The following is a 26,114-nucleotide window of genomic DNA, read 5'->3' as shown; positions in this document are numbered from 1 at the left end:
CCTTATACAGTGTACGTCCTATGTCATAGGACTATTGTTGCTATGTATTTTTTTTTTACTTCAATGTGTAGACTGTAAGGGAGTTTCTTCAGAAAGGGTTTTCATTGGATGCATTTTTGCCATGCACTCAGGCTACTGTTTCTATCCATGAACAGGTTGTGTGTCAAATTAATTATTATTACTTGTCAAATTTTAAAAATTATTGTTACTTGTGACTCGCATTTTTTGCTCGACCTGGCCATTAATGGCATTAACAGCACGAACGCCAAATTTAGTTAGAGGGGCGATATTCCGACGCGTTTTTTTTTTAATTCTTGGTCTCTCATGTTTAGAAAGAAAGGCGAGAAATCCAAACAATTACCGACCAATCACAAACGTTTTTGCAAATTTGACCTTGTGACGTCAAAAAATTACCCATAATGCAAATATTGCATATAAATAAAAAATCTACTATACCAATTGAATAAAAAATATTGCATTTGAATGACAAATTATACCATTTGAATAAAAGATATTGCATTTAAATGAAAAAAATATACCATCTTAATAAAAAATATTGCATTTGAATGACAAATTATACCATTTGAATAAAAAATATTGCATTTAAATGAAAAAAAATACCATTCAAATAAAAAAATGTTGCATTTAAATGAAGAAATATACCAATTAAATTAAAAATATTGCATATAAATGAAAAATATCAAATTTTTGCAACCAATACCATGCCATATACAACTCCCAATTTGGATTTTAACACCACAAGAAATATTCATCAAAGTTATTCTATATTAATGAAAACACAAAATTTTAACAAACTTCCTAGCTCTGTTTATATGGCACTGCGCATGTATTTCACTAACATAAAATTGAGAATGGAAATGGGGAATGTGTCAAAGAGACAACAACCCGACCATAAAACAGACAACAGCAGAAGGTCACCAACAGGTCTTCAATGCAGCGAGAAATTCCCGCACCCGGAGGCGTCCTTCAGCTGGCCCCTAAACAAATATATATACTAGTTCAGTGATAATGAACGCCATACTAAACTCCAAATTGTACACAAGAAACTAAAATCAAAAATAATACAAGACTAACAAAGGCTAGAGGCTCCTGACATGGGACAGGCGCGAAAATGCGGCGGGGTTAAACATGTTTATGAGATCTCAACCCTTCCCCTATACCTCTAGCCAATGTAGAAAAGTAAACGCATAACAATACGCACATTAAAATTCAGTTCAAGAGAAGTCCGAGTCTGATGTCAGAAGATGTAACCAAAGAAAATAAACAAAATGACAATAATACATAAATAACAACAGACTACTAGCAGTTAACTGACATGCCAGCTCCAGACTTCAATTAAACTGATTGAAAGATTATGTCTTCATCATATGAATATCAGGCACAATCCTTCCCGTTAGGGGTTTAGTATCATACCATCATAACATATATGAGAAGAACATAACCCGTGTCATGCCAACAACTGGTTTTAAGATAAATGTGTTTAGTGCCGATGCAAAGACCCTATAAGTGAATCAATATTAACGCCAAAATATGCAATCTTTAATGACCTGACAACAGTATCGTAACTTTATCCCTTATGTACATTCACGGATGTAAATAATGATTTATTATGACATTAAAAGGCAAACGACGAAAGTGTGGTAACATTAAAATATGTCAAGTGTGCGTTGAGTTGAACAAAAGGATATGATGTATGCTGTTCATTGTTCATTGATCAATAAAGAAAAAAATATTAGCAATTTACACGTTTTAAGTTTCAATCGACAGTGAAGATAAGCAAATTCAGAGTTGAAGATATGAACAATGGAATTGAAGAAAAGGAGGTAATTTCCGTCGAAAGTGGTAAGTATAGTTAAATCATCAGTATAATGACGAAATATGATCTATATTTACAATATTGTAAGTAAAGAGACGAAGTATAGTTCACATCCGCACTACGCTTACTGAAGTATTTGGTGTCTCATCGTTAGTACGAACGTCAAGACTTTGTATCCGTAACTTCTCCTTTAAAAGTATATTGATTTCAACGAAACTTTCAGGGAATCATTCAGAGTATCTTGATTACCTAATGGAAATTAATATTCAACCCGAATGATTGTTAGGTTAGGTTTTTTAAACAATAAAACTAGGACTTTGCAATATCTTAAAAAGGGCGTACAATATATATACATTTTTTATCAAAACCAAATGACTGAATTTCAATGGAAAGTTCACAAAACAAATGAGCATGAAAAGTATTTGTCGTAACATGCCGGATGGTTTTCAACTTAAAAAATTACTGTCTTTTTTTTGTTTCCTCAAACAGTCAGTTACAAAAGTATAAATGACAATAGATTACCTCGACATAGAGACTTCCTAAAAAGAGAGTGAACTTTAATGGTGCCAAGAGGTATTTCTACAGGAGAATTATTGATTTGCTTCATGTTTTAGCATTTTCTCGTCATTACGAGAACTTTAAAATCATATTGATCATACAATTGTCATGCCGAAAACAAGTTGCATATTTATATTTCACAAATAACTCTTTTTTTTAAACAGCTTTTCAGTGTTATTTATTTGATAAAAAAGTAATTTCTAAATACTTTCTTTAAGCAGACATATTTTTTTTTCAAATGGAAATCGACAAGGGAAACATTCTATCTCACATTTTTGTTGTAAACGTTTTTGACACAATCTAAATACAATGCAAGTTTTACTCCAGTCTTCCAAATTGGGCTTTACCTATATCATCTGATAAGAATAAGATCAATTTGCACAGACTATAGCATACACACAGGATATATACTAGATTAATCTGAATTATAAAAGATTTAGTGCGTTTTATCAGGTTATAAAATTTTTTATCTGCAAAATGTTAACGAAAAGGTGGACTACAATGTAAGATTTTTTCTATGGATAGGATGCAAACAAAACAATGCCTTTGAACCATATATGTGAAATATGGCAGATACAATTGATGTTGTTATCAACTGTCAGTTTAGGACAAAAGGTTGATTCTAGCTTTCAAGTTGTGAACTTTCCATTTCTATGCACATGTAGCAATATTTCAGCAGCGCCTGCATATGGAATATATATCCCACTGTTTATACGATAAACAAGAGCTTATCACATCATAGTGTCCTTGATGGAGGATTGCTGCGTAAATAAAAGCTATTGGACCAAGGATTCCAAGTGTTAAGTTGAAATCCTCCCTTCGAAAGTTTTACAGACAACAACCCCCTTGTATGTTCCTCGATTATGTTATCCCCATATGAGACTATGTACTTATCATAATTAACCTGACGAGTATGCCTAGTAGAGAAGGATTTGCCCACCGTGCCGGAGTACCTGAGATCAACCCCAGTTTTTGGTTGGTTTCTTAATGCTCAGTCTTCAGTTTTCTACGTAGTGTTTTGTGGTTGTTTCTGTCTTTTCGTTCCTGAGGAATCGGGTTGATTAACAAAACTCATCGAACTACCGGATTTGAAAAAGCAAACTAGGTCAAATGCCTTATTTCAGCGGTCAAAAGCGTATGACAAATGAATATATCAATTATTATAGTTCTATCATGTACTGTAGCAACAGGGAAAACCTCATCTTGAAACTTCGATCGATCTGTATATGCTGTAGAAAGTGATTAAGGTCATTTTGGAATGCTTGTCTAGAAAAGTATGCATACAAAAGTTGTAAGTGGATCCATCCAATTAATACAAACGATTATAAAAATATAAATATATATAATAATAATCTTATATAAATAAAGACTTTTGAATTCATCATATTTAAAATATATGAACAATATAGATTATCAAATAGGTAAATATGCATTTCAGTTAGTAATATTGAAAATTCATTCACTATGATCTCAGTTGCTATGGTAAATAATTTCGAAATATTTAAAGAAGACTCGGAGATATGTGTCTGTTATCTATAATGTATTTCTTCTTTTACTTCGAACAGAACTTAATGAAAAAAAAACTGTCATTGTTTTTCGTCTATTAAAATTGGTTCAGTCAATATTACTTCTACCACTGTGTCGATACCTCTACTGGTGCATAGTAAGTTTTGAAGGTTAACACCATCCAATTAGCCAGTATTTCGGTACTACCATTAAATTGGATTTTTCTTAATGAAATTTGTGTTACAAACTTTGGGAATCATTTCAAATAAAGTAATGTATCTCCTCATGCATATCTCTGATGTCTTATATGGGTTTAGGTGTATTTTAGGTCCTGTTTGGTTTTATAAGATCCTCAACGTTTGTATTGATATTGTATTTTCAGATATTTTGGCCTCTTACTTCACTGAAAAATAATACCACTACTGGGTAGATTCCTGGTAGACTGCTAGTTCCGATGGTATCACCAGCCCAATAGCCAGTACTTCGGTACTGGTATAACAAATATTTTGTATTGAAATGTTGTTGCATAAAAGTTCGATATTGTTTTCAATAAAGAAGTGTATCTCCCTCAAGCTTGGCACTTATTCCTTGTCATGGCTTGACTTTGGCTTTTTCAATTTGTAATTTTAGGTTTTACAATCTGTTCAAGGTCTGTTTTGGATCCTCGAATATTTTGACTTAGAGAATCATTGAGGAGAAATTAATTGTCGAAATGCGCATCTGGTGCTGTATAATTAGTACGGTTAATTATATTCAGTTCTGTATTCAAGTCTAAAACAACTGTTTGGATCGTTGGATAAGTGAAAAATACTATTTTAATTACAAAAGTTTCTTCCATAGATTAGGGGCCTGTTTCACGAAGCTGTCTTGGGACTAAGACATGTCTTAGGATGGTCTTACGACATATCTCAGTCCTAAGTGGGTTTCACAAAGTGGTCCTAACTTAGGACATCTCTTAAAGTTGGTCATAAAGTTAGGACTACACGAGAGATGTATTATGATGGTCTGAGGATAGTCATAAGTTTATGTATTAAAATTACACTTATTTTTTATATTAATTTTGCAAATTATCTAATAATTATTTAATTATCTAATCTCCTTTTTCTGCTGGTAACTAAATCTTTATAGTTTGACGGATTATCAACAATGAACATTCGCTGTATTTATAGCAAGAATGCACGCTTTTATCCTTTAACCTTATTATAACCGATACAGTGACAATTGAATTTGTATTTAAATTTTTATATGTATATTGGTGCATTATTAATAGATTATTTATATAAATTACACTAATGTTTTATATTAATTTTAGTTATCTTATTATGGAATATTAATCAATACGTTTAGTAATTTAAGGGAAACACGTACTACATTTACATAAATTTTTCCATAAATATTTAAAAGAAAAATGATTGGAACTTGCGACAGGTTAAGGATATCTTAGCTAAGATTATCCAAATAATAAAATTAAGAATAGTAATGGATTATAAGACATGTCCAAAGATATATCTTATGACATGTCTTAGGATAGCTTCGTGAAACCGGCCCCAGCTTCCTTCATATTGCTTTGTGATGTCGAAACTTAAGATAACTCATGAAAGGGATCTGGTGTTAGTTGCAAACCCCAAAAATCATTTTATAAACCTTTTGACAAAAGTTTCCTTACCTTTTATTATTAACTGAATATAATATGAAATCTGTTTGGAAATAAAGATCTTCGTCTGAGTTGACTTAGATAGATTTGACTTATCTTCTTGGTACCTTTTTTGTCATATAGCTGCTTACGTTTTAAAGAAGTTATACATCTTTGGGTTAAAATTAGTCATATCATGGATTAGTTAAACATACATTTCAAAACATTGTTTCGTAAATACTCCTCTATCTCTTTACCACGGCAATATTGCGTTCATTCGATCCGGAAAATAAAACAAAAACATAACATTATTATCTCTTTAATTTAGGCAAACACACGGGCACACCAAGTTCTACAGAGAGTGAAAACTACAACTGTATTCAGGATAATGATCAAGATGAAAAGCATACTTCCAGTTCAAAGAATAAAACAAGAGAAAGCTCATTTGAGGTAATAAATGATAATAAATCTTACATGAATAAAACAAAAGAAACGTTCCTTATTGGGTCTGATTTATATGGCAATAAACAATAAAGGTAAGATATGCTTTGTAAATTATGTATTCGTACGTTTAGTAAGACGTTTTTACCTTTTTTATCGACTTTTGTCGAAAAGGGATATTAGAGATTGAAGATAGAAACTGTACAAGAGAGGCGAAAGATATCAAAGGGACATTCAAACTCATAAGTAGAAAATAAAATGAACAACGCCATGGCTGAAAAGAAGACCAGCAGAAAAACAACAGTACACGTAACACAACATAGAACACTAGATACTGAGCAACACGAATCCCACCAAAAACTGGTGATCTCAGGTGTCCAAAAGGGTAATATGGTTTTAGAATGTTTTTATCAAAGTTTAACCGTAAATAATCACATTTAATTTGTGTGGCACAAACGAGATCACAGTAGTTAATCGATGTTCAAATATAGTAAATCCTATTTGAATATATAAACCTAAATTTGAGGGAATTTTATTTACTAAAAGCAGAGATTAAGTGCTAATCAATCTTTTGTTTTTAGAATTTTGATAAAGAATAATCCATTATTGAGATATGAGGTTGTTCACAGTAATAATTTACTTAAATATGTTATACATTTAGGAATTCAACGCAGATATTTCAGATTTAGCAATGGAAAAATTAGAAGTGAAGACAGTTCAGTGGCTTCATGGAAACATAAAAACACAGAACATCGTAAACGAAGGCTTTCAACACGTATTTATAATGGAATCAACCTCTTCAACACTGAAACTAAGGTATTGTACTTACGCATAATTCCATAATGTTCAGTTGGGGTGGTTAATTCTGAATAAGATAATCAAAACAACGAATATTTTACATAATAGCAGGTAAAAAATATCTTGTCAAGTATATAAAAAGGTTATCATCATTTCAAGCTCCGATTACAGTACACGAAGGAGACAAACAAATATTTCCAAGGTAGCTGTGCTATAAAAACAAAGAAAAGATTCATACCCACGTAGAACATTGGTAGCATGTATTTCGTTTAATTACGATAAGGAGGGAAACAGATTCAGTTCGCATCAACTATTCATGCATCAACTGCCTGTAAAACCTATCATACAAAATGTCATTATAGAAAATAGACACAATCAGCAATTTACAGATCACGAAAGCATGTATTTTGTGATAATAGATAGAGACACATCGTTTTAGTCAAGTTCGTGTTGACGACCGCAAAACTTGAGCAGTGTAGATTTCAATCGTACTTTTTACTACCCAGCTAGAGAGTTTTTGCGTTAGAACAATTATAAATCTAAATATGAACAGGCGAAGTGAATCAGTGAAAATACGCAAACGCCGTACGGTGGGACAGTGGATATATTTCTGCTGAGAAATGGCCCAACTGAAATCGTCATATTTGTTATCCAGATCCAATCTTAATCACCTTCAGTATAAAAAAAATGTTTTTATTTTTTTAATATACAGCAACTATATATATTCTTTATATCTTATAACATTGCAATAAACTTTGAACTGTACTTAAACTTACGCATCTAATTCACAATAAAAGTTGAGTAAACCTCAATAAAGTATCAAAGTTATCTTCAATATTGCTGTAAAAAGTTTTTCAATAAGCTTTAGAAATCCTTTGCGTAAACATCGGTTTATTGTTTCTTGAATGTAGATACAAATTGACCGTTTCACAAGAATATCAACGAAAACCTTGATATAGATACTGAATAATCACAGGAGAGGAAGCAGCTGTACAAATTTCAGGACGAAAATTCCACGAAAAATCTGAAAACCGTATAGTATAAATCGGCATGATCCTGTTTCTAGATGTACATCATAAGAGACATAGGTGTACCACTGTAGATGTTCCTGAAACAGTACTTTCTAGAAATTTATCCATGATTAACAGTTTTTTCTTTATTTTATCCTTTGATCTTAACGAATGCGGTTACTTCTATAATGTCTATTATGACCATAACAAATTCAGACTACCAAAAACATCTAAATTTCAGCTTATTTGTTGAATGCTACATGACTACGACTGTCATTACTGTTTGTGTTGTTTAAACGCTCAACACGTGGGTGCATCTAAAGGATCAATAACTGATTACCCTAATGCTATTTTCAGATATTCGGGGTTAACTGTTGCTTATTCTTATTGTTTCTGTAAAAATACCTTATTGGCTATAACTTGTTTCTTTGTCCTGTTCTTGTTTTTATATATGATTACTGTACCTCTACTTATCACTTTACCAGTTTTGTATCTTTTAAATTTAATAAAGCGAGATTCTACAAATTTCAATTCTTGTAAAAAACTGTGAACTTAAATATCAAAAAGTTATTATCTTCCATATATCCAAATGAATGATGGTTTTAACATTTGATTGAGTGGAAGCTTTTTATTTTTAAAGTGATGTACTTAAGTTTGAAGGTCATCCATGTAATATGTTAGGTTGTATTAAATATATTTTCTTGAATGGAATTTGAATGATCATTTTTTAAATCTAATTCAATTCGTTCAGCACGATAGTTTTCATTGGACGTTGACAAATATTTAGAAGGATTAGATTCCACGTTCTGTCAGTCCATAATTGAGGAAAGCCACCATTTTGAGTTCCAAAATTTTTTTTGGTATGAAATTTCTCAAAAAAAACCCAAAAAGGCACATTTTGTACCTCAAAATCTTCTTTTTGTAAATGCTTAAACCATTCACAAACGTAGGAGATGTATAAATAAAACCAGCGTTACGACGCATCGCTAGGAGAACTCAATTTGCGACAGTAAAATCTAAGTTTTACGAAGGCCAAGCTTAAAATACGACACAGTTTTCTCCTAATTTGATCGCGAAAAGATTTATGTTTAATAATATGTCTGCATGTAATACCAAAATAATTAGAACAAATCATGCTCATAGAAGTTGTTACAGTTGTACGGGGAAATGCACCTTGAAAATAAACGTATTCTATTGCAGAAATTGTGATCAACTTCTTTGTATAAACGATGTAGATGTTACATTAAAGCCTAATAAGGAAGTCTTGGAGTTCTTAGAAAAAATACCTCTAGATGAAAAGACAACGCTGGTATGTCTATTGTGTTTACCTATTATATTAACGTTACATAAACATTGTATCTTTGTGTACGTTATAAACTGTAAATGATTGAGTATTTGAATTGTAAGAAATCATGGTTAGATTTCAAACAACACCTGGATCACCCCTTGGATATGTTTGGTGGGGTTCGTGTTGATTAGTCTTTAGTTTTCTTTGTTGTGTATTTTGCACTGTTTGTCTTTTCGTCGTTTCCTTTTTTTGCCACGTCATTATCAGTTTGTTTTTAACTTATAATTTAGAATATCTCTCTGGTATCTTAAGACTCTGTTGTACTTGTATTATAAATGACAAAATATTTCAAATGTGAAATAACCATAAAAATTAAAAATTAGAATAAAAAGCATATGATGTTCTCCAAGACTCGCTTCGCATACTGACGCACACATATGAAATCGTTAAACAATTAGAAATAAGAATACGTTTATTGTATTTCGATTGTGCCATCTGTTCCATATGTGTCTGAGATTCTCCAATTCTATATCGCCATCATTGCTTAACAGTTATTCATCGGATGAAATCTGCTGAATCAAAGCATGCATCTTTATTATATAATATTTTGTACTACCCAGCTAATATTCTGGACTACCATTTATATATAAACTTGAGAATGGAGATGGGGAATGTGTCAAAGAGACAACAACCCGACCAAAGTAGAAAACAGCCGGCGGCCACCAATGGGTCTTCAACACATGGGGAAAATCCCGCACCTGGAGGCGAGCTTCAGCTGGACCCTAAACAAAAATGTGTACTAGTTCAGTGAAAATGGACGTCACACTAAACTCCAAAACATATGAATGAACTAAAATTTAAAAAAAATTATACAAGATTTACAAAGGCTAAGGGTCCTGATTTGAGACAGGCTCTAACATGCGGTGGGGTTAAACATGTTTTGTGATCTCTTAACCCTCCCCCTATACCTCTAACCAATGTCGAATAAACAAACACACATCAATACACACAGTAAATCTCAGTTCAAAAGAAGTCCGAGTCCGATGTCAGAATAGGTAACAAAAGCAAAATGACAATGATACATAAATTAACAAAGGAGTACTAGCACTTTCTGACATGCCACCTCCAGACCTCAATTAAACTGATTGAAAGATTATGTCTTCATCATATATGTTTATGTTTGTGTAGATTTACTGGAGACCCTCGTCGAACTCTGTTACAGAAGTGAAATTTTATTTATTCCGCAATGGTGGTAAGTCGTGCACTTAAGGCCATTTTTTATTTTATTTTTCTGTAGACTTAGCTTTGTTTTTTTATTACTGTGTATTGTCAAGCTTGGTTACTCATAATTGTTTCTCAGTAACTGAATGTACGATGTTGTTTCATACTGCAGCAGCTGACCCGGTTTGTTTACATTCAAATTCTAATGGCTTCAAAATCACGTGACACATTGAATCGTTATATCCAATCAAATTGCTCTACTGTCAATTATGTGATTTTTTAGTACAAGGCAATTATATTATTTGTTTGTATGATATTGCTTTAAAATATTTTGCAATAAATTGGGGCTTTATTCAATAGGAAACCTCATTATTAGCCATGAAATTCGATATCAATGGAATTTTATATGAATATTTACTTATGGTCAGAATATCGATCTCTTTATATTGAACCAATTTTTTTTTTATGAAAAATATATGTATATTGTTTTTTATTAACCTACTCTATATTCCTGAACAAAAATATGGCATGATTATCGTTTGTTTCCAAAAGTTTTTCTTTCATATTGGATGGTTTTTTTTCGCGGGAAAATCGCGTAAGACGTAAGGTGCTTGCCATTTTGAAATTCTTAAAAATACGATTTGCTTGGCCTGTTTGGTCTGCCATTAAGATTGATGACGCTAAATGGAATGTAAACAAAGCAATGGAGGCCGGAAGAGGGGATTTCTGAAATTCTGGAATGTTTTTAGGCATTCGGAAGTCAGGTTTGAAACGGCCATTAGAAAATTGGCATTTTTGTACAATGCTTTAGAATTACAATGAAAACATATCTTTAGAAATGTTTGTTTATTTAGAAGTGTAGAAAAAATGTATTCTGCACTAATTTTGTACGCTGGTATTAGCGTAGTGACGTCAATGCGGAGTTTTCCCGTGTGATAAGTACAATAACAAAATCCGAACGAACCAACATTATGACCAATTATAGACTACGGTAGGATATGTTTATCTGAAGGTGAGCTTTAACAAAAAAAATAACATTCATTTGGAGATGATATCAATAATAGAAATTACAATACTAATGCAAATATAAATACTTGTTTTGATATGACGTTTGATTCACTTTTTTGATAATTTGAATGCTTTTAGAAATACTACACGTATCATCGACAAATATTGACGACGTCACGTTTAGTCTCATGTATGGAACGCCGTAACTGTCTTATAGTGTAAATATTTAATGTGTTTTGTCACTTTGTCTTTACGTCCTGTCATTTTTTCTTTATATTATGTGTAAGTTCCTTTATATCCTGACAATGCATCTCTGTGTTATGTCAAATTAATTGTTTGTTTGGTCAAACAATTATATGATATGTCATTGCTATTCTTTGTTATGTGCAATATGTATTACATTATGTTGTATCTACTGTATGTTATGTGAATACCTCTAAAAGTTACGATCAACTACCTTTTCTTTCTTTCACATTTCCTCTATGTTTTGTCTACTCTTCCTTTAAGTAAGTCATCTAATAATTGCGTCCTGTCTCAAATGTGATTGTTATGTTGAATGTTCTACACGTTTTGTTTTGATACATCTTTGTTCTATGAAAACCCCATGATATTATATTCTATTGGCTTTATGTTGTGTTTATACATATGTATCTTCTGTGAACAATATAATATATCATGGTATAGCTGATATGCGTTTTGCCGAACAATTGATACTCTCTGTTAACATTCAGGATGTCATGTGAATCTACTGGTATGTTATGTGCAAACACGTATTATTTAATGTGTAAACACCTATCACGTTATGTGCAAATGGCTATTACCCAGCAGGCACACAACGTTGAACCAACGTTGAAAATATGTTGAAATTTGGTTGTAGCGTTGATCAACGTAAAACCAATGTTGTATCAACGTCAATCCTATCAACGTTTAAATCACGTTGTTGAATCAACGTTGATTTGTGGTTAAAATTATCAACGTTGAACTGTCAACGTTGAATCAACATTGAGTTTAAGTTGATGCTTTCAATGCTTTAATTGGTTGAAAATAAAACGTTGATAAAAGGTTTATTTAAGGTTGATGACTTTAAGTGTCGACCGAAATTTTTATTTAAGATGAGATTGAACCAATTTTGTATAGTCCTTTTTGCTTTAATTTTCACTTTTTATTTACATTGGTTCACGGATGTTTTTGAATAAATTCAATGATTACTGTTGCATATATAAATTAATCTTCAAATTGCGATACAATATTTCAATAACGCGAAACAGATTTCTTTTTCCGATTGGCGCATGCGTATGAGGCCGACATTTCGAATTTATTTGCGCCAATTTGATTACCACAACAAGTTAACAGTTGCTCTTAGCAGTGCAAAGTAAGTATAATTTTCATTTATTGTTTGTTTTAATGATAATTATATGATAATTTAAAGTAAACATTAATGTAGCCGTAATTATTCGCTGTCCCAGCAAGTATGAGTATACTATAGTGATTTAAGCAGATCTATCGGATATAATTTATAATTATACATGTACGTAGTTGTCATTATCCAGCAGGCAAGATACAAATTTTTGAAGCATCGGGGAACACCTTGACCTTAAGATATATTTGTACATTTAATTGGGTGAGGCAACTTATAATGTAAAAACTTGAAAAAGGGGGGTGGGGTTTATCAACAATTATTTGGTAAAAAGCTAAAGCGTATGGCAAAGTATTCTATCATTGCAGATACAGAAAGGTGGATTTTTTTAAATACCATGGAACATCGTAGAAATTGAAGAATTTATTCATCTGGCAAATAATTAAAACCAATTATTGAAATTCACCTATGTGATCTCAAACTCGCTTTTTTATATGTTGGTGTAATTAAAAGTCAAAAGATTTACAACACATGGCATTCTTGACCTTGAAACACATTTAAAACAAACAAATTCTTTTCTCTTGATCAGAATAGATGTCACTCACAGCATGTATTCCGAGGATTTATTAATCTTGGTATAAGTGAAGCAATACGGCAGATAAGAAACACGTGTGACCATAACAAATTAATACACAATCTTACTAATTTTAAAGTTTGTATGATGCAGGTATATATGTCTCTGGTATATGATAACGTCAAAATAAATGCTTTATCAATTGACAGTATTGAATTATTACAGCACAAAAAATTCAAGGAAATAGTAAATATTCGATCCTTTAGTTTTAATATCTAAACATAACCTATATGCATGAATACGTTAATTTTATAACACGTATCACGAAAGACTGGAATTTATTGCAGTTTGAAGAAGAATGTAAACAAAGTTTCAAAGTTGAACTACTTCTTGCGTTAAGCAACCATGCCGAAAGTATCTATTGATGAAGAATTTAGGTATAAAATGACATGTATCAATATAATTAATTATACGTGAATAATATTTATTTTGAATTATATTAAAGTAAAGCATCTAATTAAGATGACCATCCAAAGCTTTATCTGCGGAAACACTAAAAAGTGTATGGATCCTATCATGCAATATAGGATGCGTTGTTTTATGGATGTTTTATAATAATAATTGGAGTTGCTGTAAAGAAATCAGTGCTTGTTGGGCATTATTGTATCTTAAGAGGAGTAAGTGTCAAGATCTCGGTGCTTGCGGTGCATTATTGTATATTAAGATGAGTGACTGTCAAGATCTCGGTGTATGCGGTGCATTATTGTATCTTAAGATGAGTGACTGTCAAAATCTCGGGGCTTGTGGTGCATTATTGTATCTCAAGATGAGTGACTGTCAAGATCTCGGTGCTTGTGGTGCATTATTGTATCTCAAGATGAGTGACTGTCAAGATCTCGGTGCTTGTGGGGCATTTTTGTATCTCAAGATGAGTGACTGTCAAGATCTCGGTGTTTGTGGGGCATTTTTGTATCTCAAGATGAGTGGCTGTCAAGATCTCGGTGCTTGTGGTGCATTATTGTTTCTCAAGATGAGTGACTGTCAAGATCTCGGTGCTTGTGGGGCATTTTTGTATCTCAAGATGAGTGACTGTCAAGATCTCGGTGCGTGTGGTGCATTATTGTACCTCAAGATTGGTGACTGTCAAGATTATGGTGCTTGTGGTGCATTATTGTTTCTCAAGATGAGTGACTGTCAAGATCTCGGTGCTTGTGGGGCATTTTTGTATCTCAAGATGAGTGACTGTCAAGATCTCGGTGCTTGTGGTGCATTATTGTTTCTCAAGATGAGTGACTGTCAAGATTATGGTGCTTGTGGTACATTATTGTTTCTCAAGATGAGTGACTGTCAAGATCTCGGTGCTTGTGGGGCATTTTTGTATCTCAAGAAGACTGACTGTCAAGATCTCGGTGCTTGTGGGACATTTTTGTATCTCAAGATAAGTGACTGTTAAGATCTAGGTGCTTGTGGTGCATTATTGTATCTCAAGATGAGTGACTGTCAAGATCTCGGTGCTTGTGGGGCATTTTTGTATTTCAAGATGAGTGACTGTCAAGATCTCGGTGCTTGTGGGGCATTTTTGTATCTCAAGATGAGTGACTGTCAAGATCTCGGTGCTTGTGGTGCATTATTGTTTCTCAAGATGAGTGACTGTCAAGATCTCGGTGCTTGTGGGGCATTTTTGTATCTCAAGATGAGTGACTGTCAAGATCTCGGTGCGTGTGGTGCATTATTGTACCTCAAGATTGGTGACTGTTAAGATTATGGTGCTTGTGGTGCATTATTGTTTCTCAAGATGAGTGACTGTCAAGATCTCGGTGCTTGTGGGGCATTATTGTTTCTCAAGATGAGTGACTGTCAAGATCTCGGTGCTTGTGGGGCATTTTTGTATCTCAAGAAGACTGACTGTCAAGATCTCGGTGCTTGTGGGGCATTTTTGTATCTCAAGATAAGTGACTGTTAAGATCTAGGTGCTTGTGGTGCATTATTGTATCTCAAGATGAGTGACTGTCAAGATCTCGGTGCTTGTGGGGCATTTTTGTATTTCAAGATGAGTGACTGTCAAGATCTCGGTGCTTGTGGGGCATTTTTGTATCTCAAGATGAGTGACTGTCAAGATCTCGGTGCTTGTGGTGCATTATTGTTTCTCAAGATGAGTGACTGTCAAGATCTCGGTGCTTGTGGGGCATTTTTGTATCTCAAGATGAGTGACTGTCAAGATCTCGGTGCGTGTGGTGCATTATTGTACCTCAAGATTGGTGACTGTCAAGATTATGGTGCTTGTGGTGCATTATTGTTTCTCAAGATGAGTGACTGTCAAGATCTCGGTGCTTGTGGGGCATTATTGTTTCTCAAGATGAGTGACTGTCAAGATCTCGGTGCTTGTGGGGCATTTTTGTATCTCAAGAAGACTGACTGTCAAGATCTCGGTGCTTGTGGGGCATTTTTGTATCTCAAGATGAGTGACTGTTAAGATCTCGGTGCTTGTGGTACATTATTGTATCTCAAGATGAGTGACTGTCAAGATATCGGTGCTTGTGGGGCATTTTTGTATCTCAAGAAGACTGACTGTCAAGATCTCGGTGCTTGTGGGACATTTTTGTATCTCAAGATAAGTGACTGTTAAGATCTAGGTGCTTGTGGTGCATTATTGTATCTCAAGATGAGTGACTGTCAAGATCTCGGTGCTTGTGGGGCATTTTTGTATTTCAAGATGAGTGACTGTCAAGATCTCGGTGCTTGTGGGGCATTTTTGTATCTCAAGATGAGTGACTGTCAAGATCTCGGTGCTTGTGGTGCATTATTGTTTCTCAAGATGAGTGACTGTCAAGATCTCGGTGCTTGTGGGGCATTTTTGTATCTCAAGATGAGTGACTGTCAAGATCTCGGTGCGTGTGGTGCATTATTGTACCTCAAGATTGGTGACTGTTAAGATTATGGTGCTTGTGGTGCATTATTGTTTCTCAAGATGAGTGACTGTCAAGATCTCGGTGCTTGTGGGGCATTATTGTTTCTCAAGATGAGTGACTGTCAAGATCTCGGTGCTTGTGGGGCATTTTTGTATCTCAAGAAGACTGACTGTCAAGATCTCGGTGCTTGTGGGGCATTTTTGTATCTCAAGATAAGTGACTGTTAAGATCTAGGTGCTTGTGGTGCATTATTGTATCTCAAGATGAGTGACTGTCAAGATCTCGGTGCTTGTGGGGCATTTTTGTATTTCAAGATGAGTGACTGTCAAGATCTCGGTGCTTGTGGGGCATTTTTGTATCTCAAGATGAGTGACTGTCAAGATCTCGGTGCTTGTGGTGCATTATTGTTTCTCAAGATGAGTGACTGTCAAGATCTCGGTGCTTGTGGGGCATTTTTGTATCTCAAGATGAGTGACTGTCAAGATCTCGGTGCGTGTGGTGCATTATTGTACCTCAAGATTGGTGACTGTCAAGATTATGGTGCTTGTGGTGCATTATTGTTTCTCAAGATGAGTGACTGTCAAGATCTCGGTGCTTGTGGGGCATTATTGTTTCTCAAGATGAGTGACTGTCAAGATCTCGGTGCTTGTGGGGCATTTTTGTATCTCAAGAAGACTGACTGTCAAGATCTCGGTGCTTGTGGGGCATTTTTGTATCTCAAGATGAGTGACTGTTAAGATCTCGGTGCTTGTGGTACATTATTGTATCTCAAGATGAGTGACTGTCAAGATATCGGTGCTTGTGGGGCATTTTTGTATCTCAAGATGAGTGACTGTCAAGATCTCGGGGCTTGTGGGGCATTTTTGTATCTCAAGATGAGTAACTGTCAAGATCTCGGTGCTTGTGATGCTGTATTGTATCTGATTGAGTGACTGTCAAGATAAAAAAGATTGAAAACCCATTAGCTTATTATGAGACCTTTAAACTATGATTTAGGATTAAAATAAATTATAAAGCCCTTGATTCCCGGAGGCCGAGTTAGGGACGTTGCCGGCCCCATTTGAGAGAACAAAATGGTTGATTATATAAGGAATCACTGAAGGAAGACTGGAGCAGCCCCCCTTATGCAGTCAGTGGACCCCCTTATGAAAATTGCTGGATCCGCCACTGATTGCAGAATCTTGTTGGATTCTGCAGGATAAATTTCCTGTAATGCTACAATACAAATAGTTGGAATTAAAGGGTTTCAACCAATTCATGGAAAAAAGTAAAATCACAAAAATACTGAACTCCGAGGAAAATTCAAAACGGAAAGTCCCCAATGAAAGGTTTTGGAAGTCCAAATTTTGTACGCGTTTTTATTTTAAAGTTAAAGAGGGAGTTAACAATTTGGAAATGCTGCACTTAAAAGTGTTTTTTTTTCTGTAGATGATGTCTTACCAATAAACCCATGTCTGAAAAATACATATCGGGTAAAAAGGAATAAACATGCCTTTGGTGGTTCAAGCTTGTTTGAAATAATAAGGGGGTGAGTATTGAAATATATACCATTGTTTTTCCACATTAAAAATGTGTGAGATTTTGTCACAATTTCTTTAAAATGTGCTCTAGCATCTTTGTCTACTAAAATCTAGTATAGATTTTTTTTTTTATTAAAAATATTTATTTTTTACTATCTGAACTCAAGTTTTAAAAAAAACCACATGGTCGCTCTTGATCAATTTTTATAAAAATAACAATAGCATTGCACAGAGATTATTTGTTCACATATGACAGTAGTGTTCTTTATTTGAGCTGCATAATGATATTAATCAAGTTAATATGATAAAGATAGTACAATATGTTTTTTTTTCTGTTGCAGATGCTGTAGTTACGAATGTGCAACGGAGACCACAATATGGAACTACTGTGCAAGATGCCTAAAATATGCCCCTGAAATATCTGGGAATGTGTCTAGCAGAAGGACTATTTTTTTTGAATAAAATTAAGTATTCAGTTTGTGTTTGTTTGAAATTGTAAGATGCATATGTGAGCAACTTGTTGTATAACTACTATTTTATGTCACAAACACATTTTGTGTATGACACAACAATAAAGTTTTAGATTATCTATGCCTGGTAAGGTTAAAAGTTGTGCCTGTTCTTCTTGTCAAGTCTTGTATTATAAATACCAGACTCAGAAGTGAGTGGTCTCCTTACCAGTATTACCGAAACAAAGGGAATGACTTATTTTCCACTTACAGCTAATTTCCTAATGCTTGTAGAGTAAGACTTTGGTTAGCTTGCTTGCTATGTTTGTATAAACGTTAGCTCAAACATTGTAATTAAGATAAACATCTGCTAACAATATAGACAGGCATAGTTATTCTGTATAAATTATATTTAAGTTTGATTGGACGTTATCCCAATAACAGTTTTACAATATACAAACAAAGCAAGCAAGCTAACCAAAGTCTTACTCTACATGCATTAGGAAATGAGCTGTAATCATAAAATGTAGAGAAATATAAAAAGGGAAATATTCGAACAAGCAGAAATCTCATTGAAAATACACTGATAACGGTTCAACCATCATTCGACCTGATTTCAACATACACTGACCACAGTAAAAACAACATTCGACCTGATTTCAACATACACTGACCATAGTTCAACCAACATTCGACCTGATTTCAACATACACTGACCACAGTACAACCAACATTCGACCTGATTTCACCTTTCATTGACCACAGTACAACCAACATTCGACCTGATTTCAACTTTCTTTGACCACAGTTCAACCAGCAATCGACTTGTTTTCAACATACACCGACCAAATTTAGACCAAAATTCAACCTATTTTCAACGTTGGGAGCTGACGTTGAATCAACGTTATGTTTTCAACGTCATATCAATTTTCAATCCAACACTACTTTTCAACATTGATTCAACGTTGAAATCTGACGTTTATGCAATGTTGAATCAACGTTGTTGTGCCTGCTGGGTACATTATGTGCAAACACCTATTACGTTATGTGCAAATACCTATGACATTATGTGCAAACACCTATTACGTTATGTGCAAATGTCAATTACATTATGTGCAAACACCTATAACGTTATGTGCAAATACCTATGACATTATGTGCAAACTCCTATTACGTTATGTACAAACACCTTTTACGTTATGTGCAAACACCTATTACGTTAAGTACAAATACCTATTACATTATTTGCAAGCACCTATTACGTTATGTGCAAACACTTATTACATTATGTGCAAACACTTATTACGGTACGTGCAAACACCTATTACGTAAATGGCAATCGCCTATTACGTTATGTGCAAACACCTATTACGTTATGGTAAACGCTTTTTTAACACAGATTAAAACAAAACGCATTAATGATATTTATAGTATAACTAATCGCCGTATTTGAATATCAAAAATAAGACAACGCGTGACCGAACGACGCATGGATTAAACGAGTGCGCAGCACGAGTTTAATCCATAGCGGCGTTCGGTCACAAGTTGTCTTATTTTTGATATTCAAATACGGCGATTAGTTATACTTTTTATTATATAGATTCACAATATCAAATCCATTTATTTTATACTGACGTTTATATTTGGATTCACTTCATTGTCGATTTCACTGGCATTTTTTTTTTTGGCGTATGAATATATGTGTATTGCACACAACTGTAAAAATGACAAATTCCGATTGTCACCTCGAGAAGATTGATGCATATGTTGCAGTTATTGTGAATCGAAGAGTTGTTTTTAATGCATCTAGGGTATTAATTGTTGATGTGTGACATATTTAAACAATAAGTTTTAAGTGTCGATGCGGAAATCTTCAGTTGGAAGTCTCAAGTGAGCGCAAACATGAATTTATGATGTGTGTCGTGAAAGTAACCATGCCGCCTTTTTTCAAAACTGGAAGTTTGAGTTTATTTTGTGTTATTGTGGTGTGAATATTGAAACGATTGGAAGATTTGGATTACAAGAAATTCCTATGACAAAGTCTCTATGGTGACCGTGAATTAACTGTGTGTCAGCCGTTGATTAAATAGGAAAAATAGGAAAACACATTTATGACATGTATGTCACTATAGTATGACAAGTGTTTTGAAACACATTTATATGAAGTTGAGTCTGTGACAAGCATGAAGGCATTGGTCTCTTCAGTTGAATTAAGGTAAGTTCTTTATTATTCATGAAATGCAAATAGTCTGGTTTTTTATGTTATTCATACCAAGAGTTTACCAAAAAAGATATGCATGTGTTATTGTGTACCTGGGTAACATTGAACATTTTATTCATGTGCCTGTCCTAATTGCCTGGTTGGCATAATAATTCAATGTAGTTTGTTTACATCTGTATGTTGAAGTCTAAACATGTACATGTATGAATGTTGCCCCCTAAATGTCTACTTTTTATTTTTTTGGTTTTCTGATTTAAATACTGCCTTGACACTGATTACCCGAAACAAAATCTGCTGTTTTTATATATAATAAGATGAACATTGAGTTTCATTATTATCTTACCAAAAATTGGTGTTTTATTAACATTGAGCCAAGTCACCCAAATCCAAATAAAATTAAAAATACACTCTTATGATACATTACACATTGTCATTTTCTAAATGTCATTTTGTCATTGTTTGAAGTGGTGTAAAACTGTTAAACCTGTGTATTAAATATTGAAATTTTGATTAGAAAGATAGTCATAAACAGAATGTCAACTATTAATCAGAGTCAGAATCACTGAAGGTTAAGGGAAGAATTCTTTTGAATTTCTTCTGTGGTGCCTGTTCTGGAAGAGAATCAGTTTCATGTTGTCTTTTCTCATTTCCAGAGTAACTAAAAAAGTTAAATGTTCCACCATTGATATAGTTGTTCCCTTGAAAGTAAGAGGACATTCTATTATCCGAGGTCATCTGAGTGGACACTGGTGCAATTGTTTGACTGCAAGATGGGTGTGATACTGTGCTTGTAGTTGGTGCTACGATGGCATTTTCATGAGCTGTTGTATGTAGTGCTGGCCTATATTGAGTTTTTCCAGTAGTATCATTCAGGACATCTGAAATCTGCCTTTGTTGGCCCTCATTTAGCCTGGAGTAACTGTTGATACTTGCAACATTTTTATGGCCACTTATTTGCATTATTTGGGCATTTTCAACACCTTTGTCTTGTAGTTTTTGAATAAGATGTTTTCTGGCACTATGATTTGTTAGCTTCCTTTCACCAAGGATTGTTGGACAAGCATTCACCATTTTTGAAGTTAGGCTATATATAGTATTAATTCCCATTGGTGACTCTTTAAACCATGCATGATAATATTGCCTATTGACAACATGATTAATGGCAAGGAAAAAAGGTGAGTCATCTTTGGTCATCTTTGTTGGTCTTTTACTTTGGAAAATTCTAAATGCATTAACAGGACAGCGATTTTTGTCAGGATTGGCCCAGGCTTTTGTTTTGATTTGTTTCATGTTGTTAGGATCATTTCCTTGTCTTGTTTTGGTTTGACGTTCAGTGCGTAGACAGAGATATTCCCCACCTTGGGAGTCTACTCCAATACAAATATCTCCAAACTTTAGATCCCTTTGCTCTTTACCACCACGCATCCCAAGAACAAGAGTTAGAGTTAAATGTAACAAATTAGTCAAAGGTAAAGGAGCATGTGTTCCTAATAAATCATGTTCATAAAGTTTATCAATGTCTGAGTCAGTCAACTCATCTGAAGCATTAGGCTTGTTTCCATACCCCAAACTTTTTAACTGTTTTTGTTTGGCCTGAAGAACTTTTCTACATTTTTCAAATTCAGGACCCTTTGTAATACTTAAGGTTGAATTTTTCTGTTGAAGATACCTATCTACACTACACATGAAGCCTTTCAGTGTTGATGGTTCATATTGGTTACCATCCTTTTTTTTCACAGCCAAGAGATAGGTGCAAAGTTTTTGATTTAGATGTTCTGCAGACATTTTTTCTATGTCATCTGTTTCACCAGACTCCTCTAAATATTTTTTAAAGAGTTTCATGTCAGACACTGTTTTTCTTTTTGTATTTTCATTTGTGGTGGCTTCAAGAAAATTGTCGATTTCTTCATAACTTATGTCTTGAAATCTTGAATCTGATTTTTTATTTGCCTGTTGTGCCTGAGCCACCTCTACATTTTCCTGTGAAATTCTAGCTATCATATTAAAGTCTGGTAATTCCAATGCTTCTAACTCGAAATCATTTTGTTCAAGAATTTGGCCTACTATGGCAGCAGTATAGGAATCAAGATAATCAGACATTTTGGAATCTTCAGAAAAAGCAGACGATTTTTTTTTATAGAAAAGAAGGAGGGTGAAAGGAAGCTAACTATCATACCATTTATTATGCCGTATTTTAATTGTTAATTGCATGTTTGTCATGTTTTTCTCGCTTTAAAAGACGATCATAACTGTAACATACTTGTTATTTACCAAAAGAGGACATAATTTCGTTGAAAAGATATTTATTTAACTGAAAATGTTCATTAAATTGTCCGAACAATTGTTGTGTTTACAATCTTTTGTGTATTCACACCATAAGAAGCCGTGGCCCGTGTTAATATGTATTTGCTCCGAATTCGGCACACCTCATAACGGGACCATACGATGTAAATAGCACACCATTTATACGTATTTATATCGACATCTATAATTATATTATTTATTTTAATCGAACTCAAGCTAGTGAAGCACTACAACTGAAACTGTTGTTGTTTTTATCGTACATTTATTATTTATACACATTTGTGCTTCTTACATTGCATATTGTGTCTTTGTTTGTGAAAAAGTAGTTCCGGTAAATGGCGCGGAAAGTCTCGAGAGTGAAAATAAACGAGTTATTTCACATGTGAGATTATCGGAATTTATCACAATGGGAAATTCATATAAATCACCATCATCTATATAATAAACACATTTACAGTTATCGAAAATTAAGGATTAAATGAAGAGAATGTAACATGTTAAAAACAAAATCCAACCGCATCTCTTTACGGAGAATGTGAGCGGAGAATCAATCATGCTCTTTCATGTCCTCCAACCGGGTCATTATATAGGTCTATAGTTTACATACATACATTGTTTCTTCCGACTGCACCCCATGACTAGTTATATAACAGGTGTAGAGATAATTTAGTATTACAGATTTTTGATTATTGGCGAATTAAAATTGAATATGCATGGTCCCTAACTCACCCTCCTGGTAGGCTATTCTGGCGAGAAACGTATTCCAGTTAAATGCTACCAATGCAATGACGTCTTCCACGATTTATGTAGCAGATAGAATTTAGATTTTATTGTCGTTCATTTTCCATCACAGTCGTGTATATTATTCTGAATAACATTCAAAAGACATACTGGTATTTAGTGATTCCTCCGTCCCTGACGATCGAGAGAAAAAAAGGCGTATTGAGACGGGGGTCAGGTAGCCCACCCCCTCTTACCTGGGACTTTTTTTTTTAATTAACAGGGATTTTTGGCAAAGTTTGGTCCGATTCTTGATTCTTGATTAGAAATATGGAAGACAGGCAAAAGGGTATATTAAAAAGCTGCATTTTCTTTTAAAACTTTTGTCATATTGAAAACTGCCTTATCTGTAATCCACAAAAGTGACACATACAAATATCTCCTCTAAATAATATGTGTTATCAGCCTTGTATCACCTTTATTGGTCATACTTACTATTAAATCCCGCAAACTAAAATTCCGGATAACGACTTTGATCAATCCATTTTGGTCCAGTAACTGTCCGAGACGTGTCACGAAGAACGATACAAAAATACATAATTATTCTATCTAATAGTTATTGTTTTCTACGGAAGCGTATTAGCGCCACACATTTTTTTTTTTAATTTCTTCCTAGGTTTGCGAAATACACAAACCTTTGCGTTATAACGCATACCTTTGCGAAATAACGCAAACCTTTGCGTTACAACGCAAACATTTGCGATATAACGCAAACAATTGTTTTATCTTATTTCTTATTTAAGTTTCAAGGGAAGCAGCTGTTATAAATGGAGGAGGCTGCATATATTAAAATTTATCACCCTTTGTACTCATTCCAAAGTAAAATGCTTGAGTGTTTAGCACACATCATGGAATAATAATGAGCAGGATAATACATGTATATATATATATTATTACAAAGAAAATTGAGTAAATTGAAGTTATACCGAAGAGAAAATAAAAAAACCAACCCTGCTAATATAGCCGAATTAAAATATACTTCCAGAGTAAGCGCTCGTTTGAGCATTGTGTAAGATTGGTTTGATCCAAACAAGCTACCCTTTTGCAATAAATGTATAAGATGAAGATGTTTTATTATTATAATTATGTTCTCTACATTAAAATTGCTACCCAAGCATCTTAAATAGCTACCTCACTAGATTGAAATTTAGAATCCATGACTTTTTATCAAAGAATCTTTATCATATTCTGAGATTTCAACAAAAGATTTTTTACATCAAAATTTAAGAATGTTTAATCTGAATAATTCATTTTTAAAGCAGAAAGATCGTTCTGTCTATTTGACTTATAGTTTCACATTTTATGACATCATTTTTGTTCTTTGCTGTTAATCAAAGTTTTCAAAGCTTGGCCTTTCAATTAAAATTTGCCTATACCTTTCTATTTTCTTGTTAAATTTATATAATTTTCGGATACAAACACCATTCTTAATTTGAGTATTATTGCACTTCAAGTATTTCCTTATTCCTATGCATATTTATTATAATGATTTGGCCTTGTGTTTATGGTCCTCCTCTGAACTAAATCACAACCGAAATTTAATGACAGACGGACATGCAAATGCCGACATTTACACAAACACTGCTTTCCAATTATATCTTAAATGTAAAATGCAAATCCAATATAGTTTTTGATTATAACATATACAAAACTTAATGAATAATTGAAATCAAAATGTTTGCGTTATTTCGCGTAGGTTTGCGTTATTTCGCAAATGTCTGCGTTGTAACGCAAAGGTTTGCGTTATTTCGCTAACCTAGGAAGAAATAAAAAAAAAAATGTGTGCGCTCATACGCTTCCGTAGTTTTCTACCAAACGGTAAAATTTTTTTTTTCTCACAAAAATGTTGTATCGTTTCTTTTGTTGACTATTAGAAAAAGAATATGGTATGAATGCCAAATGAGACAACTCTCCACAAGAGACCAAATGACACAGAAATTAACAACTATAGGTCACCGTACGGCCTTCAACAATGAGTAAAACTCATACCGCATAGTCAGCTTGTATATTTTATTTTTTACCCCATTTCATTTGTCCACCAGTTTTTTTTTAAGAAAAAAAGGTTAAAGTTAAATAAATCGCTTAAGTATAATAAAGACATTATTCCACCGTTGTTGATATGAATTTATCTTTTTGTTCATCATTACAAAAAATATCGTTGTTTAAATTTGAAACATCTACGTACTTTTCCAAACGGAGAGTCATAAATTTAATGAATGTAAATGGCGGATAAGGTATTAACGGTTAGCTCAATGCGTTGAGTTATAAACGCGAATCGTTTCATATATTTGGCAAAATACACAAATTAAGCAAATTTTCATATAAGGGATTTTCTGCACATCTGAGAAATCGTATTTTAAAGAATATAAATTTTCATACAAATAAAGTCTATTGGATCTACATGTAATCATTCTAAAATATACATTATTTGACAGTTTCCAATAAATATTGCCAACTTTAGAAATTCGGTCCCCCTTTTCTCGGCTGACGTTAAAGTGTGAACAAACTATATTAATAGCAAGCGAGGCATGTAGTTCATATGATTCAATCTGAAATTATCCTATAAAGCCGGAATCCCTCTTAAATTGATGAAATCTGGATAGCCTTGAAATCGACGAAATATTTTGGCAAAATTTATTTGAAAAAATGCACCTATTTAACGAAAAGAAAACCGAGAAAGACTCAAAAGACGAAAGGGAA

General features: G+C 33.6%; 1 protein-coding gene across 2 annotated transcripts in view; it reads left to right on the top strand.

The window, feature by feature from the left end:
• Positions 1-26,114, top strand: part of LOC127739067 (uncharacterized) — a 120,951-nt gene that overhangs the window by 73,895 nt on the left and 20,942 nt on the right. The window contains exons 1-5 of one of the 2 annotated variants that reach the window (XM_052250640.1): positions 1,638-1,863; positions 5,863-5,984; positions 6,637-6,791; positions 8,984-9,092; positions 10,260-10,323. In XM_052250640.1, coding sequence (XP_052106600.1) covers positions 1,818-1,863; positions 5,863-5,984; positions 6,637-6,791; positions 8,984-9,092; positions 10,260-10,323 — 496 coding nt within the window. In that variant the 5' untranslated portion in view covers positions 1,638-1,817. Of the gene's footprint in view, positions 1-1,637; positions 1,864-5,862; positions 5,985-6,636; positions 6,792-8,983; positions 9,093-10,259; positions 10,324-26,114 lie in introns of those variants that run through there. The other variant, XM_052250641.1, reaches the window with a different exon arrangement.

The sequence above is a fragment of the Mytilus californianus genome, unplaced genomic scaffold (assembly GCF_021869535.1).
Source record: "Mytilus californianus isolate M0D057914Y unplaced genomic scaffold, xbMytCali1.0.p SCAF_4, whole genome shotgun sequence".
In the NCBI taxonomy this organism is placed as follows: Eukaryota; Metazoa; Mollusca; class Bivalvia; order Mytilida; family Mytilidae; genus Mytilus; species Mytilus californianus.
Note: the sequence above shows the minus strand (reverse complement) of the source record. Positions and strands in the feature narration are given on the sequence as shown.